This window comes from Capricornis sumatraensis, chromosome 2 (assembly GCF_032405125.1).
Source record: "Capricornis sumatraensis isolate serow.1 chromosome 2, serow.2, whole genome shotgun sequence".
Classification (NCBI taxonomy): Eukaryota; Metazoa; Chordata; class Mammalia; order Artiodactyla; family Bovidae; genus Capricornis; species Capricornis sumatraensis.
Genome location: NC_091070.1, coordinates 2,908,408 through 2,929,857, shown reverse-complemented (window position 1 = coordinate 2,929,857; position 21,450 = coordinate 2,908,408). Strand labels below are relative to the sequence as shown.

The following is a 21,450-nucleotide window of genomic DNA, read 5'->3' as shown; positions in this document are numbered from 1 at the left end:
AAAACCAAACTACGCAAATAAAACCCATCAAAGCACTACTGATCTAGAAGTTGTCACAAGTTATAGCATTTTTTTCCTTTTGTTTTTTTTTTCTTTCATCTTTTTGTTTTGTGGGCTTAAGATTGTGGTGTTTTTTTTTTTAATCTCATTTTTATTTTGCCTGTTCTGAAAATGTTCGTCACCCATAGAGAACATTTGCTTTTTTTCAGGCTATTTGTTAGGCTGACAGCACAGTGCGTGTGGCCAGTGGTGTCCGACTCTCGCGACCGCGTGGACGGCAGCCCGCCAGCCTCCTCTGTCCATGCGATTCTCCAGGCAAGAGCCCTGGAGGGGGCTGTCATTTCCTTCTCCAGGGGATCCTTCTGACCCAGGGATAGAACCTGCTCTTTTTTGCATCTCCTGCATTGACAGATGGATTCCTTAAGACTGACCAGTATGGTAATTATTCCAGTAAAAGCACAAAACCATTAGGTCCCTTCAGGACAGTTAATTCTAATATTAAATCCTGTTTCAATAAATATTTCTCATTCAATAGTCCATTAATTTCATGTGATTTCTAAATTTCTGGAAAAAGATGTTTGGAGACTCTCGTAGCATTTATGACAGAGCAGTTGGACCTGTGATATTTGCAACTCTTATGAAAAATGAGTGACCAAGCTTATCCTCCTCATTTATTTGTTCAGTTCTCCTCAGCTGATAAAGGAGTGCATGGAGATGGAAGGCCATCACCATCACATCAGTCTACCCCAAAAAGTGAGGGCCAACAGACGCATGTCCGGGATAACCCAGATAATCCAACCGTCTGAACTTCCCTGGTTGGTACAGACCTGCTCCTGAGAGTGAATACATCTTTTCTTCACTAAGCTTTCAGAGCTTGAATTTAAAATACACATGAGCACCAAAAATGTTGGTGGTGACAACCGAAATAAAGGAGTGGTCTTTATACAGTTTAAAAACCCCCTAACAGTCAGTTTAAAATTGCAGATTCATTACACTGGAATCATCAACAGCTACACCCAGTGTGGGGGCACTATAGATTTAAAGCCAAGGCATCTTTGAGATTTTAAATGGTCCTTTAATACAACACGCTACAAAGATGTTTAACGGACGGAATCATATTCAAAAGATCTACCCAGTAAGTAATTTCTGAAAATTTTCCAACACTGTGTTAGAAAGGACCATATAAAATGGTCCTTTTATACGACACACCACAAAGTCATGTTTAATCGATGGAATCATGTTCCAAAGATCTACCTAATAAGTAATTTTTGAAAACTTTCCAACAGTACATTAGCCATACTGTTAGTTCTATGTGCATGCTTGTGTGCTAAGCTGCTTCAGTCATTTCTGACTCCTTGTGACCCCACAGACTGTAGCCCACCAGGATCTCTGTTCATGGGATTCTCCAGGCAAGAACACTGGACTGGGTTGCCATGTCCTACTCCAGCAGACCTTCTCAAGCCAGGGATCAAACCTGTGTCTCTTATGTCTACAGGTAGTTCAATTATTCCCTTCTTGTCACTCATTTATATTTATTTTTAATATTAAAAGCATAATTTAAAATAAGTATATGGTTACTCATTGGAAAGGACCCTGATGCTGGGAAAGACTGAAGGCGGGAGAAGGGTACGACAGAGGATGAGATGGTTGGATGGCATCACCGACTCAATGGACATGAGTTTGGTGGACTCCGGGAGCTGGTGGTGGACAGGGAGGCCTGGCGTGCTGCAGTCCATGGTGTTGCAAACAGTCGGACACGACTGAGCAACTAACAACAGCAACATACGCTTACTAACTCTTTCTGAACCCAGCAACATATTGGATAAAGTTCAGATTTACTTATTTTTAGAAAATGAGTATTTTACGTATTTCTGGAAATATGCCACCAGCCAGGCCCACCTCACACGTGTGACCTAGAGACACTCCAGCTGTGGGGACACTCGCCGTGGGACTCCTATGTCCTCAGCTGGGGGTCGCAGACCTCCTGCCACCTCCCTGGCCCAGGCCCACCGTCCCCTCCTCCCCCAGGCCAGGACCACCCAAAGGCAGACACGCGGCAGAAGCAGACAAGGCCGGGATGTGCTGCCAGCTCACCCGCCTGTGGCCGGCGCCCTCACGGGGGTCTCGGCACCCCACTCACCCACCCCCGTCCCTGACCTTCACATGCCACTCAAGCTTCCCAGACAAACGATGGGACACTTGTGAAGTGGAACTCGCTCACGAAACACTCGTCAATCTGACTTCAGTTGCTTGCTGAGGCTCAGGCCCCACTGCCCGGCAAACCAGAATTGCTCCTGTGCTCTGGCCAGCAGGGTGCAGTGGGGAGGAGAGTTGCCCTGTGTTTCTCTCGGAGTACTGATGGCGAGGGTGTGACGACCTTTTCAGGCCCCTGTGGTTTCAATAAGCTTTGGGAGAACAAACCAGAGTTAGGGCCCACTTACAGTATTTCCCTTTGTAGACAATACTCTCAATAGTTTCACATACATCGGAACTTTCAGAGCATAATTTTTATTTGGGAACTACCTGTACTATGCCAGTTTAACAACCCAAGGATCCTTTTGATTATTTTCTAAAATCCTGTCCACACACCCCTAACACATGCAAACCTTAAAGCACCAAACTTTCTGATTTTTTTCTCATTAAAAAAAAAATTATATTTAGGGTAAATGAAGCTCTTATTGCAGGACTTTGAAAAACTCATGTTCTTTCAAGAATTGTTTTCCCAGACAAATTCCTAATGGACCTAGCCCTCTTTTTGAAGTGTCTGTCTCTCAGTTCAAAAAAAAGGGACCCCTCTAATTTAGACCATTTTAATAAACTTTAAACTGGAGATATTAGCTTCTTCTACCTGAAATGTTGATAGAAAGCCAATTCCCTAAATGTCTATCCAAAAGAATTCCCTTTAAAAGTCTGATTTTTTAAATGATTTACAATAAACTGCAGTTCTTTATATTTTAATAAGACCACTGAAGTGGGTTTGACCCTGGGTCTCCTGCATTTCAGGCAGATTCCTTACCATCTGAGCCACCAAGGAAGCCCAATGTAAAGCTTTATATTACATGTAATGAGAACATTTATATTTCCTTAATATTGTGAAATTAAGTTACCGACCCACTTGAAAGGACTATTCTCTTCCCGATGAGCAGTAGAAAGGCTGCCGTGCCGCACTGCTGTCAGCCCATCCTCACTCCTCCTTGGGGCTTCGGTCCCGGCCTTGGTCTTCCCAGGAGCTTCTGGACAAGCACAGCCTCTGTCTCAATCCTGCCAACACGGTGTGAAGGCTACATTCTAGGGCTTACTGAATGTTTCACAGCGGATGTTCCAGAAGAAAATAAGTAATGAAGATTGTAATTCCAAATGAGGTTCTAAAATGAACACTTCCCGTGTTCAAAACTATCCACTGGAGCATTTTATCTAACGATCCCACTGATCAGGAGAACTGATGCCAGAGATGCCAGCACTCGTCACTGGAAAACACTGGTTTGTAACCTACTCTGTGTGAAAATGCACATTTTGGTAATTTTGATATGAAACTAAGAATATCAACAAACAAATAAAAGACACTAAAATACTGAAGCACTGTGTAAGTTTGGCAGACAGAAAATCCTTAACTCAGACATGGTGAGCCAATGAAACCTCAACATTCTACAGTTTGACCTTGAAAATCATATTACTTCAAAAGTCCAGAAATGTAGATTTATTTTTATTCAGAAATACTTTAATATTCTCTAACTGTTCATCAAAAGTTTAAAAATTCAAAAGGGACACAAAAAAATTACATGGGTCTTAGAAGCTACATCAAACATGCGAGTTTTAAGAGTGACATTTATACAGTGTAACTTAGCTCTCATAATTTTCTTATAATCAAATTATAGCAGGAACACAAACATACCATATATTACTCTTTAAAATTTTTGTTTTACAATGTTCTTGTCAATGGGACACTTCAAAATGTTTAAACCTGACAGAAAAGCATTAAAAAAAAAATACCAATGGAAGAAAAAAGTATCAGAAGCACACCTGTCCTTGACCTGGTGTGGAGATGGGGAACACTGCAATAAGAAACGATGAATCCATTCTCCCGGGGAGCGAGCTCTGAACATCCACACTTGGGTCTAGTGTTCTTTAAAATCATTTTAGACTTAAAATCAATTCTTGCCCACTTTCAGTATTCACTTTCATTGATGCTGTCTGCATTTCCTCTTAAGGGGTTGGTTTCTGGGACAGAGTTAGGCAGGGACAGCTGTTTGAAGGAAACCCAGTCTCACAACTGTGGTCAGGGGTGACCACAGTGAGCAGAACCGCTTCAGGAGTGAACCCGGGCATCGGAACGTCCCTCGGATACCGTTCACTGGGGGAAGCAACCCTGGGTTTGACGCTTGGGAAGCTTGACGTGTTGGAGAAGCGGCCTCCGGAAGGGAGGGCTCCTCAGCTAAACGCGCGGGCCAGAACTCCACCACCTCCTCGGCCCGCGGGGACGAGCGCTTCGCAGTCCCCCTGCCCGCGGCGAGGGGCCTAAAAGGGGTCTGGGGGGCGCGGAGGAGGGGGAGCCCTGGGAAGGAGAGGAAACCCCGGGACGTCCTGGACACCACGGTCATCTCCGGTGGCCCCACAGGTCTGGGCTGTGGTTTTGGAAGAAGAGGTGAGACTATTAGCAAACTCCTCCCTTCTTTCAGGCAAAAGAAAACAAAGCCTCTTCATGGCTTCTTTTAATAATATAAACTTGATTTGTTTTTAAAAAAAAAAGAGTTTTAGGTGGAAGAACTTCAAGGAAACAGAGGGAGCTGTTGCCCATGACAGGCCCTGAGTTTCCCAGGGGGTACCTACGGCGGGGCGGGGCGGGGGGAGTGTCACCCATTCTTTCCGAACCCTGCTCCGCCCACGGCTCAGTCTGAGTGCAGGTGACACTGCGTGCTTTGTAAAGACAAAGGCAATTTGCATTTCCTGCGCTTCCTCTGCACGTACTCTCCTCCTAGTCATCCTCAGGACTCTTACCCCTGATCCCTTCCAAAACACTTTCAATATGTCTGCTGTTATGCAGTTTCACCTACAAAGCAACATATATATTAAAAACTCAGATTTGTTCGCAACCAAAAAAGTGCTTAAAACCATCTTATGCAACTGTTTTTCACTTCATCTTCAACCAAAAAAAAAAAAAAATCAAACACATTTGGGTTTATGAATAATACTGAAAAAAAAATAGTGATTCTGATTATTCTCATACACGTATTAAAAAAATGTGCCTTTATTCCCCATGTTAACTTACATTAACTGACTCATTTCCGTACCTTAATGAGTTAAACTCTTGCTTGGAAAATATAGGAGGTACAAATATAAAGAACTTTTAGGATTAAAAAATTTTCTGAATATAAAAATGCTTTCTATGTTTCAAAAATAACACTTTTGGATTCTTGTTGCAGTTTTGGGTTTGGTAACTTAACTGTTAAGTACCCAAGGTTTTTTTTAAAAATAACAAAATAACATGGTTTTAAATACGAAGTTATCCAGGAACCACTCACATCTGTGGATCAGCCCCACGGAAAGTTTAGTTTCTCAACAAGAAAACCCCAAATATTTTCATCATAAAATAAAATTCCATTATCAAAAACTAGCTTAAGATAGAAAACTATATGCCTTAGTGATTGCCAGAATTGCCCAGCACAGCTTCAGTAAAACAGAGAGAACTGATCGAGAAAATACAGTCTCCACACGTGTGCAAGATCTGCAAGTCCGACAGAGGGGCGCCGGGAACCGCGGCCTTGCCCGCGGGCACCGTCCTTCCCGGCGCGGCCCCTCCACCTCCGCCCGGCTGGTTCCTCCGGCGGCTCATCCCGACGCGACGCCCCGCGCTCCTCCCGCCTACGCCCGACGCTGCGCCCGCGAAAGCGCACGTCGGCCAGCACGTCTCCTTCCCGGGCTGTGAACGCCTCCGTGACCGTCCCGGCGAGCGCGGGGCCTAGATGAGCCGGGAGCTCCTGAGGAACTGGATGAGCACGCGGTACACGAACGTGTACTGGCACAGGGTCTGCACCATCAGCATCCGCTGCCGCCGCAGCATGTCCAGCACCCGCGGGACGTCCAGCGCCTGGGGGGGGGGGGGGGGGGGGCGGGGCGGGGTGAGGGCGCGGCTCCCCGAGACCGCGGGGGGCGGGCGGTCCCGGGGGCACCCTGGCTGCAGGCCGGCAGGCGGGCAGCCTCTTGGCTCCTCGGAGTCTCCTGCGGAGAAGCCCGAGCACGTTTGTGCGGGAAGCCCTGGCAGGCCACGGGGCGCGGGGGCCCCTCCCTGCCCGGCCCGCGCGCGGCCCCCCTCTCCCTGCGCCCACAGAGGAGCAAGCACCTCGTTGTGCTCCAGGCAGGCGATCATGATCTCCGACAGAATGACGACGCCTGTCCGTCCCACGCCGGCACTGCAGTGGACCAGCAACGGGGGGTTGGGGCTTCTGGGTTCACTCGTGCTGTTTGTATGGCGTCGAACAGACTGGATCTCTTCGAGGTATGCTGTGAAACACGGATGACACAGACAGACACAGAGGCACTGAGGCCCAGCAGGCCGTCCCCACCGCTGAGGCGGCGGCCGCAGACGCACGGCGCCGGGCGCCGGTGAAGGCCCGGCTACTGGCCGGCAGTCGGCCTCGGCGAGCCCGGGCCTCTACCTGCGCTCCCCCAAAACGCAAAACTCTTCAGGGACCAGAACTGCCTGCTGCTGAGTAACCAAGTCATACTCTAAAACCTCCTCTGCTACGCTTTCCCCTGGACGCTTGAAATGGTCAGGTTAAAACAAGCCCAGCCTTGCATGCAACAGTACGGAGGCAAGAAAGGAGGCTCGGGAGGTCTGCCTCCGCGGCGGCCCTCCCGGCGCCGAGCGCAGGCGCTTACACAGAAAGCCCTTGAGGTCCTCGGGGCAGCCGTGCTCGGGCCAGTCGGTGTACTGCAGGTGCCAGATGGTCCGCTCCTGCCCGCTGAGCAGGTGCTTCATCTTCAGGCCCGTGGTGGCGTAGCAGCCGGAGTCCGTGCGGAAGCGCGTGGTGATCTTGAACCGCCCGTAGGTGACGGTGTTGTGCCTCGAGCCGAGGCGCGGCCAGTACCTGAAGCTCTTCTCCCTTCCGCCCTCCTGTCGGAGACAGAGCGCTCAGAAGCGCGGCCCAGAGCGCCGCGGGCGCCCGTCACGGGGAGGCGTCTCAGAAGCGCGGCCCTGAGCGGCCTTCACAGGGAGCCACCTCAGAAGCGCGGCCCGGAGCGGCCTTCAACAGGGAGCCGCCTCAGAACCGCGGCCCTGACCGGCCGAGGGCGCCCCTCACCGGGAGGCGTCTCAGAACCGCAGCCCGGATTGGCCTTCACGGGGAGCTGCCTCAGAAGCGCGGCCCGGAGCGGCCTTCACGGGGAGCTGCCTCAGAAGCGCGGCCCGGAGCGGCCTTCACGGGGAGCCGCCTCACAACCGCGGCCCTGACCGGCCGCGGGCGCCCCTCACGGGGAGGCGTCTGGAGACTCGGACCCGCGCCCCCGCCCCCTTCTCTAAAGTCAGGCCCGCAGCGTTCCCGCCACTGTCCGTCCGAGGCCGCGAGAAGACCTAGAGAAGAGAGGCCTCACCTCCTCGGCCGTCACCATGGCTATGATCGCGACGCCCTGTTCCCACACCATCTGCCAGAAGTCCGGGCAGGTGTTCTGCAGTGGTCCCTGGGTGGCGATATAGTCCCATTCGATTCCACTGACAGAGACCTGAAATCAGAAAGGGGCTTTTAAAAAACGAGAATGTGTGTGTGTGACACACGCGTATACATTTGTTCATGGAAAAACTTACAAAGCGAACTGAACTATTCAGGCAAAGACTTTCACCTTAATCTTTTTCCTTATTAGTGTAATTTCCACTACTGGCACTTTTATAAGCATAAGCGTGATGAGTTTATATAATATCTATATGTGACCTGGGACGATTTTCTTAACCTCTCCAAATCTCAGTTCTCATCTGAATAAAAATACTCCCTGCCCTCCTGTGGTTGGGATTACTCAAGTCAACATAGTCAACGCCCTGCACGTGACAGGGTCTCAATAAATGGCTGTCATTCCTGCTGTTACGTGCTGGTTCTTCCAAAAATAACATCAGCATCGTCACAGCCCAAAGTTCAAAGCCAGCCTTCCCTCGTGAAGTACAATACACACTAGGATCAAGTGCAAGCAGTTAAGTCGAAAGCCCAAGTCAAATGTCAAATTTCCAGGGGCGGGGGGACAGCGGGGGGAATCTCTTCCTACCTAAGGAGTTCACCTCTGAACTTCTGAGTCAGGATCACTCCAGATAACGATACTAAATTTGCACTTAAGATTGAAAACCTCCTTGAAAACATTCTAATAATTCTGAGAGTTGTAGTCAGGAAATGGGGTTATATCTCAGCTCCCCCACTACTGAGTGATGGCCGTAACCGCTTCCGGGCTGCCCTGGGTCAACCCTGGGACTAAGACGGCAGCGGAGTCACGCCCCCACCTCCCACGGGCCCCGGGCCCCACAGCGAACAAGGACCAGGCGGAGGGGCTCGGGGCCGGAGGGGCGATGCCTTCCTGACTCGGAGGTCAGGGCAGCGGCCCACACCGCGCGCTACGGGGTGATCTGGGAGTTCCTCCCGCTGTGGCTGAAGATCTCGAAATACCACCACAGAGCCTCAGCATTCTTCTCTTGCCCATCCAGTCATGGGAGACGGGATACCAAAGAAATGCTCCGTTTTTAAATACGTCACCTCAGTCACGTCCAACTCCGCACAACCCCATGGACTGCAGCCCTCCAGGCTGCTCTGTCCATGGGATTCCCCAGGCAAGAATACTGGAGTGGGGGGCCGTGCCCACCTCCAGGAGATCTTTTCAACCCAGGGATCGAACCCAGGCCTCTTATGGCCCCTGCATTGCGGGGTGGGTTCTTTACCACTAGCGCCGCCTAGAGAGCAAAGTTTGTGCGTGGAACTCTGCTCAGTGCTATGTGGCCGCCTGCAGGGGAGGGAGTTTGGGGGAGAATTGGATGCCTGTATGTGTCTGGCTGAGTCCCCTCACTGTGCACCTGAAACTATCCCAGCATGGTTAATCAGCTACACCTCATTACAAAATAAAAAGTTTTTTAAAATAAAAATCTATGCACACATTCCCAAAGACTGTCAAGGGCAGACTGCTGGGTCTCCGGGAAGTCTCACTTGTGAAATGGCTCTCATCCAACGTCAACTGCAGACTGAATAAAATGTGGGAAAGAAGAGAGAGAACACCTGATCGTGGATACCTTCTCATTCACTCACTAGAAGGAAATGTCTTCTTTCCAGAGTAAGGGACTGACTGTGCAGCCAGTGTGAAGAGAGGCTGCGGAGACGGAGAAGACAGAGCCTCTGGCTTTTCTCACCGTCCCCGTATGGACCATCCCTTTTTCCACTTTACTGGGTGTAAGGCTACCTCAGGTAAATGGCATTACCCTGTTTGGGGCGGGGCGGGGCGGGGCGGGGCGGGGCGGGGCGGGGTTGGGGGAGGGAGCAGCACCGCTTGCCCACGGAACAAACACGGTGTTTAAAAAGGAGAGAGTGGGCAAGGAGCGCAGACGGCTCCAGTGAGGGACGGTGTTGGTGACACCATCCAACACACACGTGTTACATCAAAATGCACAGAGGTGCATAACAAGGAAAAACGAGCCATTCAGCCGCTCCTGAGAGAACCTGTGAGCTAGAGAGAGGGCTTCAGGTTCAGAAGCACCAAGTGCTCCAGGCAGACAAACGAGCGGCCCTGAAGTCCTGGGCACGATGCTGGGGGCAGAGGGACCAAACACCGTCCCGCCCTGGGGTACGGATTTCCCAGCCTGCAGAACACTGTGTCAAAATGGTTCAAAACAAGGGTGTTTTTTGAAAACAAGTCTCACCACTCGTGTTGATGATTTAACTGAGGACTCTACCCTGCCATTCTAACACTCCCCTCACCTTGATGTGGGAGGCGTTGATGTAGCCGGTGTTGTTCTCCTTAGTCGGGACTAGCTCCACCCTGGCGTCGTCGTAGGGAAGCACGTCCTGGAACCGATTTCTTTCTGCATTTTCAGGAAGGCGTGCTGTTGAGCACTCGCCATCAACTAGCCGTTTTTTAAGAATTCTTTCATATTCTGTGAATACCATTCCCTGTTCTAACCGCTGTTCCAGAATTTTACACTGGAAAACACAGAGTGAGAAATAATGTGACTGCACATCTGTGCATCTTGACTGCACATCTGAAAGCTCGCTTTCTGCCTCAAGTCTAGTGTTATCCAATACTGAAAATTCTAGATGAAACCAAAGTTAAACTTGACAAGTCATTACAATGAAAGGAGAAATGAAATAATCTTCTTGGTGAGAAATATAATGCAAAGTTCTGTTTAAACTTGTTCTAGAATAATTCATTTAATTCATTTTCTCTAAATCTATAGTCAATTACTTGACCCCCTTAGAAAGTTTGGGACTGACTTGTATACACTGCTATAATTAAAATGGATAATCGACAAGGACCTGTTGCATAGCATGGGGAACTCAACTCAATATCAGGTGGCAGCCTGGATGGGAGAGGAGTTTGGGGGAGAATGGATACATGTGCATGGATGGCTGAGTCCCTTTGCTGTCCACCTAAAAATATCATAACACTGTTAACTGGCTATACTTCAATATAAAAAAATTTTTTTTAATTACCCGACGTCTTAAGAACAGAAAATTCTCCTGGAGAACAGTAAATCCTAGAGTAGGATAATTAATTACAACTTCTATGAACAAGCGCTTCAACTTTGTCATATGATACATAAAACACTGAAAATAGTCAAGTTGGAAATTATCTCCAGGATCCAGGTGTAAGCAAAGTAACTTTTGCTTAGCATAATTCATGCCTGCCTAATTTTGACAGAATAGAGCCTCAAAGCAAATACATCTCAGTCACAAAGAAAGTTTTGAAAACCTCAGTAGTTGTTCACTGGTAAAAGTTTTCGATGTCAGGACAGCAGTCACTGTCTTTCTTTCCTATGAGTCCTCACATGCAATTGATGATTTCTCTCACTTTACGGCCACAAGAAGGTAAAGAACGACAGCCAGAAGCCAACAGACAGAAATCAACATTTAGCCTGAAATGATCTATCAAGGCATTAGCTATAAGCTTGCCCCAGTTTTGCAGTCCAGGTGACAAAGTTCCTAACACTCCTTTATGATTATCAAACGGCTTAGAAAACCCAGGAGATTCTCAGGAAGGCAGCTCTGCAGCCTCGGCCGGCCCTGAGAAGGCGGGCGGCCTGGGGTCCCGTACGTACCCGCTCGTCGTTAGTAGCTCTGGCCGGCACGTCCTTCTCCTCATCGGGCAGCGGCAGTCGAGACAGGGAGAGTCCATTTAGAGCAGCCAATTTGAGAGGACCGATTTTTTTTGCATCTCCTCGGCTCTTTTTCATTCCCTACAAAAATAGTTACAGGTGTATATATCAAACATACATGCATACAATCCCTCTGAGAAGAGATTTCAGTGGACTGAAGACGAAACAAACAGGGAGGGAGGGTTCTCCTAAAGCAACAACCGCAGGAGCGATGACACTCCTACACACACACACATTTGTTTCACAAATATGAGGAGGAAGACATTCCATTCAAGGCCAAAGCCCTGATAAGTCTTCCAGATAGAAGGTTTTGAAATGCAGCTGGTTTCAGGGCTCTGTTGTAATGGAAGGTGAGGTTCCGAGCGGACAGCATTCCTTCACAGGATTCACTGGACCCCATTCACTCGGGGTCCTCCTGAATGTCAAACTGTGACACGCATGAAAACCAGCTGTAGTCCACAAAAAGGGTTTAAATGTGGTGGCCTGCCTGTAGTAAAAGCTCTCACACATTAAACAGTTTCTTTCCCAGTGCTTTCTATGGCGGCTCTATCGTCTTCTACATTCTGTGGAAGACTTGCGTGACTGGGGTTAGACTACCACACTTCTGGTAAATACCGCATTTTCAAGTGAAGAAAACGGCAGGGCCGCAATCTCCATCATTACATCAGGAGAGGGTATGAGAGAGGGCATCTGCAGAATTCTGTCTTCTGAAAACTGGTGTTTCTTCAAGCCAGCAGTTTTGCTCTCGAAGGCAAACGAGCCCAGGAATGCCAAGTCCTCTTTAATAGTCTATACCTCCTGGGAAGCCATAGGATATAATCATAATGACAGCAGCCCTACTCGGACAGAGATGGCTTCCTCAGTTCTGTCTCATAAATGAGACCACCTTTGCCCCAGCTCTGTCAGCAAGGCAATGGCGACCCACTCCAGCACTCTTGCCTGGAAAATCCCATGGACTGAGGAGCCTGATAGGCTGTAGTCCACGGGGTCGCTAAGAGTCGGACACGACTGAGCGACTTCACTTTGTCAGCCTTGGAGGGAGACGGAAAGGAAGGCACACAGATGACAAGGTCCCTGCTTGGGTGACGACGTCAGATTTCTCAGGTGTGCGGGAAGCGGGTGAGCGGCTAACACTGGGCTGTGGGGGGAGTGGGGGCCGTGCTGACGGGTGGCGTCTGCCAGGGTCCAGGGTGCCAATTCTCCCACACGGCTAATGTCCATCTGCCCCACAAGAGCCCAGAAATGGAAAACTCAGGTCCCGACAGCCTGGAGAGGTGGCCCCAGCACTTCTCAGCCCGAAAAGGACTGAAACACCCCGGCACCCATGCGCTGGGTGACTGGTAAGGCCAGCTCTAGAGCCAGTATTTGAAGAAAGGGGCTCACAGTAAAAACTCACCCCAAACACCCCTCACTTAGCCCTCAGAGGACATGGTTCTAAATGTACAGGCCAAATGGTGGTTTCTCACATGAGAACCACCACGCAAGACTGAGGGTGAGACAGAAATTCTTCCTGTAAACACATAAGCATTCAAACCAATCCACCTCTGCCTGACAGCAATCACGTCCCTGCAGGTGGAGACGGGTGGAGAACTCCGCCATGTTCCTGCTTATCTGCAATTCATTTCACTGTTTTTAGTACTAAACCTCCACAACCATAATTCACACTGTGTGTTCATTCGCCTGTGGTCACCATTAAACAACAAAGGCAACCGGGAGTTACAACGGGGCGGGGTTGGGGGTGGTCAGAGGAGTAGCAGGGGGTTGGACTCCAGCTCTTGGGAAGTCAGTCAGTTAAATGTATGATCCAACCTCACAGTGATAAGTTAAACTTGACGGAGCACTTTCTATGAGCCAGGACCTCACTTTTTTCCCTCCAACAACTCTCTGGGGTTGTCTCAGTTACAAATGAAAAACAGGAGTCAGAGAGATTAAGTTCTTGGTCCAAGGTCATACCAGCTAGCTGCCTCCTTGTATATGCTAAACAGGGTCAAAACAGTAGAAACCCTGCATTCAAGTCAGTCATGCTGCTTGACAGAACTCAGAAGCCCTTTCTGAGCCTAACCTTCCGTGGGACCTACCACCCCACCGCAGGAGACAGAGGAGGGGTGCCTGTCCCGGGTCACGTACGGAGGAGCCGAGGGGCTGGGTGAGAAGGGCCCGGCCCCTGGGAGAGAGCCAGTGAACGGCAAGGTCTGGACTCAGAGCCGAGTTTCCCACTCGTAGGTCCTGCGCCTATTCCCAGCCCACGGCTGCCATTCACGTTCTTCAAGTAAGAACGTTCCTTATTTGAAGGGGCGGGGGTGGGGGTAGGAGGGCTTCCCTGGTGGTTCAGTGGTTGGGAGTCTGTCGGCCGATGCAGGGGACACAGGTTCAATCCCTGGTCTGGGAGGATTCCACCTGCCACGGGGCAACTAAGCTCACGGGCCGCAAACAAGGGGAGCGAGAGCATAACCCAGTCACATGGTCGACACCGGAGGCCTCCGTGCCAAGGAAGGGGGCATTTTGTACCTTTAGCGAACCCAAATCAAAGTCCTCAGATTCAGCAGAACTCCCTGGGCCCATTCAAAAACTACAGGGACAACAGGCTTGAATACTGGACTCTACTCATCTGGGGTCAGACTCAGGCCCCACATTAAGAAACAGGCACAGTTCTTGATGTAATCAGTGAAGAGTGTCAACTACAAGAGGGCTGGACCAGCTGGTGAAGACTCAGGCTGAGCTACGTCATCCCGCAGACACATCCCCGACCTGTCCCGCCTCCAATCACCAACGCTGGGCCACCCCCTCCGCTTCAGCCGACCTGAGACACTGGCCTTTACTGTTAGGCAGTTGAGTCAAGATGTACTCCCAGGAAAAATTAAAAATCAACTTAGAGGAGAATCCACCTGCCAAGGCAGGAAACATGGGGGGGTTCAGCCCCTGGTCCGGGAAGATCCCACGTGCCTCGAAACAACTAAGCCGCAGCAACCGAGCCTGGGCCACAGCCACCGAAGCCCGCACACCCAGAGCCCCGAGGAGCCCCCGCCGCCCGCACACCCAGAGCCCCAAGGAGCCCCTGCCGCCCGCACACCCAGAGCCCCGAGGAGCCCCCGCCGCACACCCAGAGCCCCGAGGAGCCCCCGCCGTCCGCACACCCAGAGCCCCGAGGAGTCCCCGCGGTGAGCAGCCTGCCCGCCACTACAGAGCAGCTCCTGCCAGCCGCCCCTGGAGAAAGTCCATGCACAGCAAGAGATTCCGCGCAGACAAATGTGAAGTAACTGATTTTCCAAGACAAACTTACAGTTCAAAGCCATTCAGAGAAAACAGATTTAAATCCTGGCACTGTTGGTCATTCGGGTCTGCGTACATTCATCTATTTCATAACCACTGTAGTACCGTGCTAATTTTCCTCCTGCTTGTGAAGATGTTTGTGACAGCTCAGAGGATCTAATAATACACTAGGCCAGGACCACATCTGCGATGGGCCCTCAGGTCTGAGCATGCTGACCAGCAGAACCGGGAGGCAGAGGCCCCAGCTGCCAGGACATGGGGGACACCTGGGAGACGGAGTGCAGAGGCTAATGCATCACTTTCGCCTGGCAAGAGCCCCGGGCATGGGGAACGGAGGCCTGAGCAGAGCGGAGCCTGAGTCGGGCAGCCAGATGACCCAGAGCAGGCACATGGACACAAAAACGCTACCGATGCCTGGGCAACGCTAAGGGCCTCACAGCGAAAAGGCTTCAGCGGGAAGACAGAGAAGAGCAAGGCTGAGACAAGCAATTGCTACTTAATAAAACGTGTGTTAGTTGCTCAGCTGTGTCCGACTCTTTGCGACCCGTGGACTGTAGCCCACCAGGCTTCTCTGTCCATGGGATTCTCCAGGCAAGAATACTGGAGTGGGTTGCCATGTCCTTCTCCAGAGGATCGTCCTGACCCAGGGATCGAACTCGGGTCTGTATACAATATTTTAAAATATACAATACAACCTCTATGCAGAACAGTGTAGAAAAGAGGAGAACCAGCTACAGAGATAAACATGGGTTTAAACTCCGGTCCCTCACCAGCTGTGTGACCGTGGGAAAGTTACTCAGTATCGCAGAGTCCACTTTCTCATCTGTAGAGACAATAGGCCTGCTGTCAGCTGGATGCAGTGAAGCAGGAGTGCTCTGGGAATGGCCTTCACCAGCTAGAGATGACGTTATGCTGTTTTCTAGTTGGCCTCAAGTGGATAACAAAGTGCGTAAATCGGCGCGCTTCATCACACCGAGTATGACGGAGCTGCATTTTCTACCAGGGGCCTTCCTTGGGCTCTCAGCTCCCTCAGCCTCTCTTTTAAAGACATCTGGGGTGCTCGGGTTTTCCGTCTTGGTGAAGCAGCCCAGAATCACCCTCCAGTCCCTGGAGGTCACAGCGCAGCAGTTTAAGCCGCACCCACAGACCGTGACACACAGAACCCACTAAGGACACCTCAAGGGAGCTTCCCTGAGCCCACAGGAGCCCACGGAGCCGCAGCAGCCCTGGGCCTGCATCACCAAAGGCTGCTTGTACCAGTGGCTCACAAGGCAGTCTTGGACAGTGGTGAAATCCTCACTCCTCTTCCCTCGCACCGCCTTCTGGAGACCGCCCATTCACTGTTCCTATCCTACTCCACAGAGCCTCCTACGTCCACCTTTCCCTGGGTCTAAGCCATTATCTCTAGAAATGTCACCAAGATTCAATCCCCATCATTTCCATAGATAATCAAACTCAGAGTGTTCCAAAAGAAAGCAAAAATAGGGTAAAATGTGTGTGTCTACTGGGCTATGGGGCTGTTCGAAAGAAGTTCAAAAGAAAAAGATGAAAGACATCAGAACTCGCGGAAGTCAAAGACACGAGGGACAAAGGGTAGACGATGCAGAGAAGGGCAGGTCTGCAGGGGGCACCACGCTCTGGGGTGAGGCCCCCACGCCCACCCTGCACCACACACGGCTCACCCCCAGCGGCGGAAGCCCTTCCACTGCGTTCTTCTTCGCGGAGAGGAGATCGGACGCTGGCCTCTTCTGCAGGGAGTCCCTCCGGGCGCGGTACCTCCCCGACGTGGTGAGGTCCGACTCGGACGCAGATGGCGACAAGAGCCCGTCCCTCCGGGGCCGCGGACCCTCCCCAGGCGCGGCCCCCGGGGCCTGGGGCTCCAGGATGTGCAGGGGCCCGGGGGCCAGGGGCGCGGTGTGGGGGGCGTCTGGGGGGCGGCCACCCCGGGGGCCGGGCGGCGGCGCAGGCCCCTCCTCGGGGTCCTCATCCTCATCCTCATCGCTGCTGTGGATCAGCACGGTGGCGTCGGACAGGGACTTCCCGTGCCCGCCTCGCAGGCTGCCCCGCGGCCCGGCGCCGTCCTCCGCTCGCGGCACCCGCTCCCCCGCCGCCAGGGCCGGCGTGGCTCTCTCCTGCAGCCGCAGGCCCTCGAGGCCGTGCACCAGGCCGGCCAGCTCGAGGCTGTTGCGCTTCTGCAGCCGCGCGCGCCGGGCGGCCGTCAGCGGCTCGCTCACCTCCTGCAGCGAGTGCGCCACCGGTGAGCTGTCCTCCTGGAAGGTCTGCACTGAGTGGTGCACGCGGCGCGTGATGAGGTCGGGGTTGCTGCTGCTGATGGGCGGCTGGCGGGACAGGTCAGGGGTGCTGTTGGCAGGCCGCGGGTGCGGGTAGGGGGGCGGCGGGCGGTACACCTGCGTCCTCAGGATGCTGGGCGCCGGGCAGTCACGCGCCTGCAGCTGCGCGTTGGTCAGCTCGGGCACGCTCACGGCGCCCAACCCCGGGCGCCGCCCGGCCGCCGAGGCGTAGGGGTAGGGGGCCGGGCTGTGGAAGCTGTGGCTGAGGCTGAAGGTGCCGGGGGCCGCGGGCGGGGAGCCCGGGCGAGCGTGCTCGCGGATCTCAGGCTGGCTGTACACCAGGCTGAGGTTCCGCAGCGAGCGGCTCTGCCGCTCGGCCGGCGCCAGGCCGCGCTGCAGCTGCTTCATGACCGTCTCGTAGTCAGGGGTCGGGCGGTAGGACGGCGGGATCAGGGCGCTGTGCCGGTGCGAGGGCACGTAGTCGGGCCTCAGGACGTCACTGCCCGTGATGCTGGGGTTCGAGGACCCGGGCGAGGGCTGCAGGTAGGGCTGCGGGCTATTCAAGGAGCTGGTGCTGTGCGCGCTGTACACGCTGCCGTTGCGGACGCGCCCGCCGAGCTCCACCTGCGCGCGATCCAGGCTGGTCTGAGAGTGACAATAGAAGCCGTTCTGGTTGGTCACGAAGAGGTTATCTGGGGGGCGGGCGGGACAAGCCAGTTAGCATGCATTCTATGAGATTTTTCTTCTGAATGTACTGAATTAGACCAATTACTCAAGACAAACACTGAGACGGCCTGAACGCCGATGACGTTTATGAAACTCCAGGCTGAAGGGACCTGGCTCTACTCACACCGCCGGACCCTGCACATGCGGTTTCTGGGCGCCTCACCTCCTCACCTCCAGAGTGGGGTGGTTCTGCCTGCTCCAAGAGTGGGATTCAGGACCTCACACCCAGGAAAGAACAGCCAAATCTATGCTCAGCATTAAGAGTACAACTATACCACAAAACACTGCCCTCTTCTGAAAGTCAAGAGCATGTGTTTTACTAGAGACAAAGCAGGCTTTCCAGAACTCTGGGGAGCTAAGAGCAGAAATACCCCTAGGTGTGTGGCCCTGCTGATGCTGAGTGAGTTCAAGCACCGACTGTCTGCAAACATTTCCTGAAATGAAACTCAAGGCGGATTGCGCAGATTCCCCCAGAATGTAGATAACAAGGCAAAGAGTTCAGCAGGAGGTCCTCAAGTGTCACTGGCAGCTGCACAGCTCAGCAGGGGTGGGAAGCCAAGAAGACCCCCGGCTCCGCCCCTGCCTGAGTAAGACTGGGGTCACAGTGGGCAGAGTCAGGAGCCTCCTGTGTCCACAGAGGCTGCGTGTGTGCCTGCCTGGGCTGGAAGGAGGCCTGCTTCTTCAGTCCTGCCTGTAGTTCACCTGGAAAACTATCGAGGGTGACTTTTAACACTTCAGTGGAAAGACCACCAGAGAACAGTTGCCATTGATAAAAACAATCTTTTTCTGACTCAAAAGCCTCCTGATGGTTTTATCTAAGGGAACAGCAGGCCAGCAGCTCATGCTGGTTTCTATTCCGGCGGCGCACACAGCCACGGAGACACGGGCCTCAGAGGCAGCTCATGCTCTCCCTGTGGACGCACCGCGCTTCTCCCGCCTCGAGAGCACCCTGAGGTCTGCGTCTGTGGCGCCCCCTCTCCTCACAGCTGCCAACGCTCGCTCAGCCTCACCCCCGCCCATCTAGACCAGCATAATACCTGCTGGTCCTGCTCTGCGCACCCCCCAAACTATCCAATTATGAGTCTGCATGTGTAGAAGACTCTGCTAAGAACTAACAGGGCAGGGAGGGTGTAGGGAATGATTAGGATCCAAAGAAAAAGGGAAAGGTAAGCACAAAAATCACGGGAACCCAAGGAAGAAGTGTTGCAACTGAAGGAGGGAAGAGTCGAGAGTGAAGGAGCCCAGTGTCACAGGAGCTGGGGGAGGGAAGGAGTGCTTCCGGCTGGGGCTGAGCGATGGGGTCAGGGACACCTCCAGGACACACGGCGCTCGGGGCCTGGAGAGCGGGCGGCTGCAGTTTCACCAGTCGGGCGCCCTGGCTCTGAGTGCTCTCAGGGTACCCTCCTCCCTGTGGAATCACAGTCAAGGGAATGTGAGCAGAGGGCACAGAGGCAGTTCCCTGCCTCCTCCTCCGACCACCCTGGCCAACCTTCCACTCCCGCCCAGAGCCCTCCTGCCAGGGCAGTAGGTAGGCAGGGAAAGGGCGCCGAGGGCGACGGAGCAGGGCAGGCAGCCAGGAGACTCGGCAGAGAGAGCGTGGCTGGAGAGGGCTCAGAGCGGGTACGGGGGGTGAGGCCTGGAACAGGAGCACAGAGGGGCATCTCAGAGGACGCTGAACACTAGACACGGACGATCGTCAGGGAAATGGGACAGCCCAGCCTCCGAGTGCCAGATGAACCAGGGAGGGTGGGAACTGAAAACGTCAGTGCCTGTGATGCTGCGACTCATGAGAGGTCTCAAAAAAAAAAAAAAAAAAAGACTGCATTGGCAGGAGCAGAGGGATAGGGAGGAAGAGAGATGGAACAGATGTTCCATGAAGTTAATCAGAGGCAAGAGGATTTGCAACTGTCTGGGTACCGAAGACAAAAAAAAGAAAAGAAACATTATAAGCAGTTTGCAATCCCCGGAACCAGGGGGTGACTCCACCGTAAAGGAGCAGGGAACCTGGGAAAGGGCCTGGTGGAGCAGGTGATGAGCTCGACTCCAGGACGCCACTGCAGCAAGTGGTGGCAGCGGATAACATTCCGAGTGCTCCCACTCAGCCCGCAGTCCTGGGGGCCCCCTGAACGGGCCCCAGGCTGTTGGACAGGGGGCGCGTGGGGCCGGAGCTCAGGAACGAAGGTGGGCTGGGGAACGCAGACAGTCCTCTTCGCTGAGACACCAACTGCGGATGAAAGAGATCAACCGGATGCCTGCGGAGGGAGCGGGCCCTGGGCAGACCTTCGGGGCAAAGAGCACCAAGGCGGCAGGGAGCACCGAGGGAGCAGGAGCGGAGAGCATCCAGCGCGCGTAAGAGGCTGGAACGCCAGGGTCCGCCGGGAAGGAGGGTGCAAGCGAGGGCAGCTTGGCGGAGCAGCACAGACGGGAGGGGAAGGGGGAACCAGCAAGCAGAAGTGGCACACAGTGGCACCCTCAGAGGTGGGGAGAAAATGAAAGAAAAGATAGTTCACGCTGCAGTCTGGAGGGAGAGGAAAGACATTAGGAGGCTCGCAGATGGAGAAAAAGGGAGGACCGGGGAGCAAACACACTGCAGAGGAGACAGACTTTTCGGGGGGGGGGGGTGTCAAAGCCACAGGAGGGCAGTGTGGGAAGAGGAGAAGCCAGTGAGGAAGGGAACAGCAACACCCCGAGGTGCACACTCTGGGACTCCAGTCGACTCTGTCCGCCCCCGGCCCGGAGAATCTCACCCAACACACACGGCACAGCACCAACAATGTGCCACCACCTGCCTCCTGGCCCCCTCACGCCGCCCTCCACAGTCCCCTATGGGCCTGAGTGAATCCAAGCTCCCGCTTTGCCGTCTGTGCCGGGGCAGTCACTAACCCCCACAAAAGCAGGGGCAGCGGCCCCACCCAGGAGCTCGCCACTCCCCACCTTTCGAAGTCACCCCTTTCCAGAAAGCCTTTCTCAGACTGCCCAGCTCACTCTCGTCACAACACGCCTGTTCCCTTTGTACCTAAGTCATCTGCGTACTGTGTCATCCTCCTCTATTAGGTTCTAAGCTTCTTAAGATGTGGAATTACCTCTCTGCATCCATCTCCCCGCCTTTATAGCAGAGCCTTGTGGACAGAGTAAAGTAACAATGCTTGTAAAATGAATGCTGGAGATACAGCTTCAGAGGCCCTGTCTTCACATAGCTCAATGTGCCCATCATTTGAAACACAAACATAAATAGAGGAAAATAATCCTTCACAATGGGAAGGTCTCAGGCAGGAAAACACACGGAACAAGCCTGGGACCTCCGGGGCCAGAAATCACAGAAGCGCTCCAAGCCCCCGGGGCACATGTTAACAGGACTTGGGAGCCAGTTTGAAGGAGTGCCCATGGGCCAAATTCAGGATCAAATCTGAGCATCAGAATCTGATACTACATGCTTGCTATTCACATCCAAAAAAAAAGCTGACTCTAACAGCAGCCTCTTTTATGAATCCAGGTTGGCTATCATCATGACAATAATTCTGTGAAGTTAAATTTTTAAGTTATTTGTGTGATAACTTCAGCCAAAAAACTATCCTGGCTTCAAGATCTCCAAGCCTTCATGATTTATTCAAATTACAGTAATTCTGTAAGGCATTTCAGAAATGGTGTACTTTACCTAGGGAAGAGGCGTACGGTTCTGTGTAATGTCCATTATAGTGCAGCTGGGGCGGGGCAGCCGTCGCATAGGGTTGCGGCTTGGGCTAAGAATCGGAAAGTCGGAAACAGGATTAAAACACATCGTCTGTGGAAATATGTGTAAACAGTTCTTTTCTGGCTTCTTTCTCTTCACTGAGA

The 21,450-nt window shown here is 52.6% G+C and overlaps 1 protein-coding gene across 1 annotated transcript in view; it reads right to left on the bottom strand.

Annotated features, from left to right (window-relative positions):
- Window positions 1-3,749: 3,749 nt before the first annotated feature.
- PTPN21 (protein tyrosine phosphatase non-receptor type 21) overlaps window positions 3,750-21,450 on the bottom strand; it is a 69,726-nt gene continuing 52,025 nt past the window's right edge. The window contains exons 11-18 of the mRNA XM_068963713.1: window positions 21,272-21,356; window positions 16,282-17,582; window positions 11,273-11,410; window positions 9,936-10,157; window positions 7,588-7,716; window positions 6,877-7,111; window positions 6,338-6,498; window positions 3,750-6,085 (exon numbers count right to left, since the gene is read on the bottom strand). Coding sequence (XP_068819814.1) covers window positions 5,957-6,085; window positions 6,338-6,498; window positions 6,877-7,111; window positions 7,588-7,716; window positions 9,936-10,157; window positions 11,273-11,410; window positions 16,282-17,582; window positions 21,272-21,356 — 2,400 coding nt within the window. The 3' untranslated portion in view covers window positions 3,750-5,956. The remainder of the gene's footprint in view (window positions 6,086-6,337; window positions 6,499-6,876; window positions 7,112-7,587; window positions 7,717-9,935; window positions 10,158-11,272; window positions 11,411-16,281; window positions 17,583-21,271; window positions 21,357-21,450) is intronic.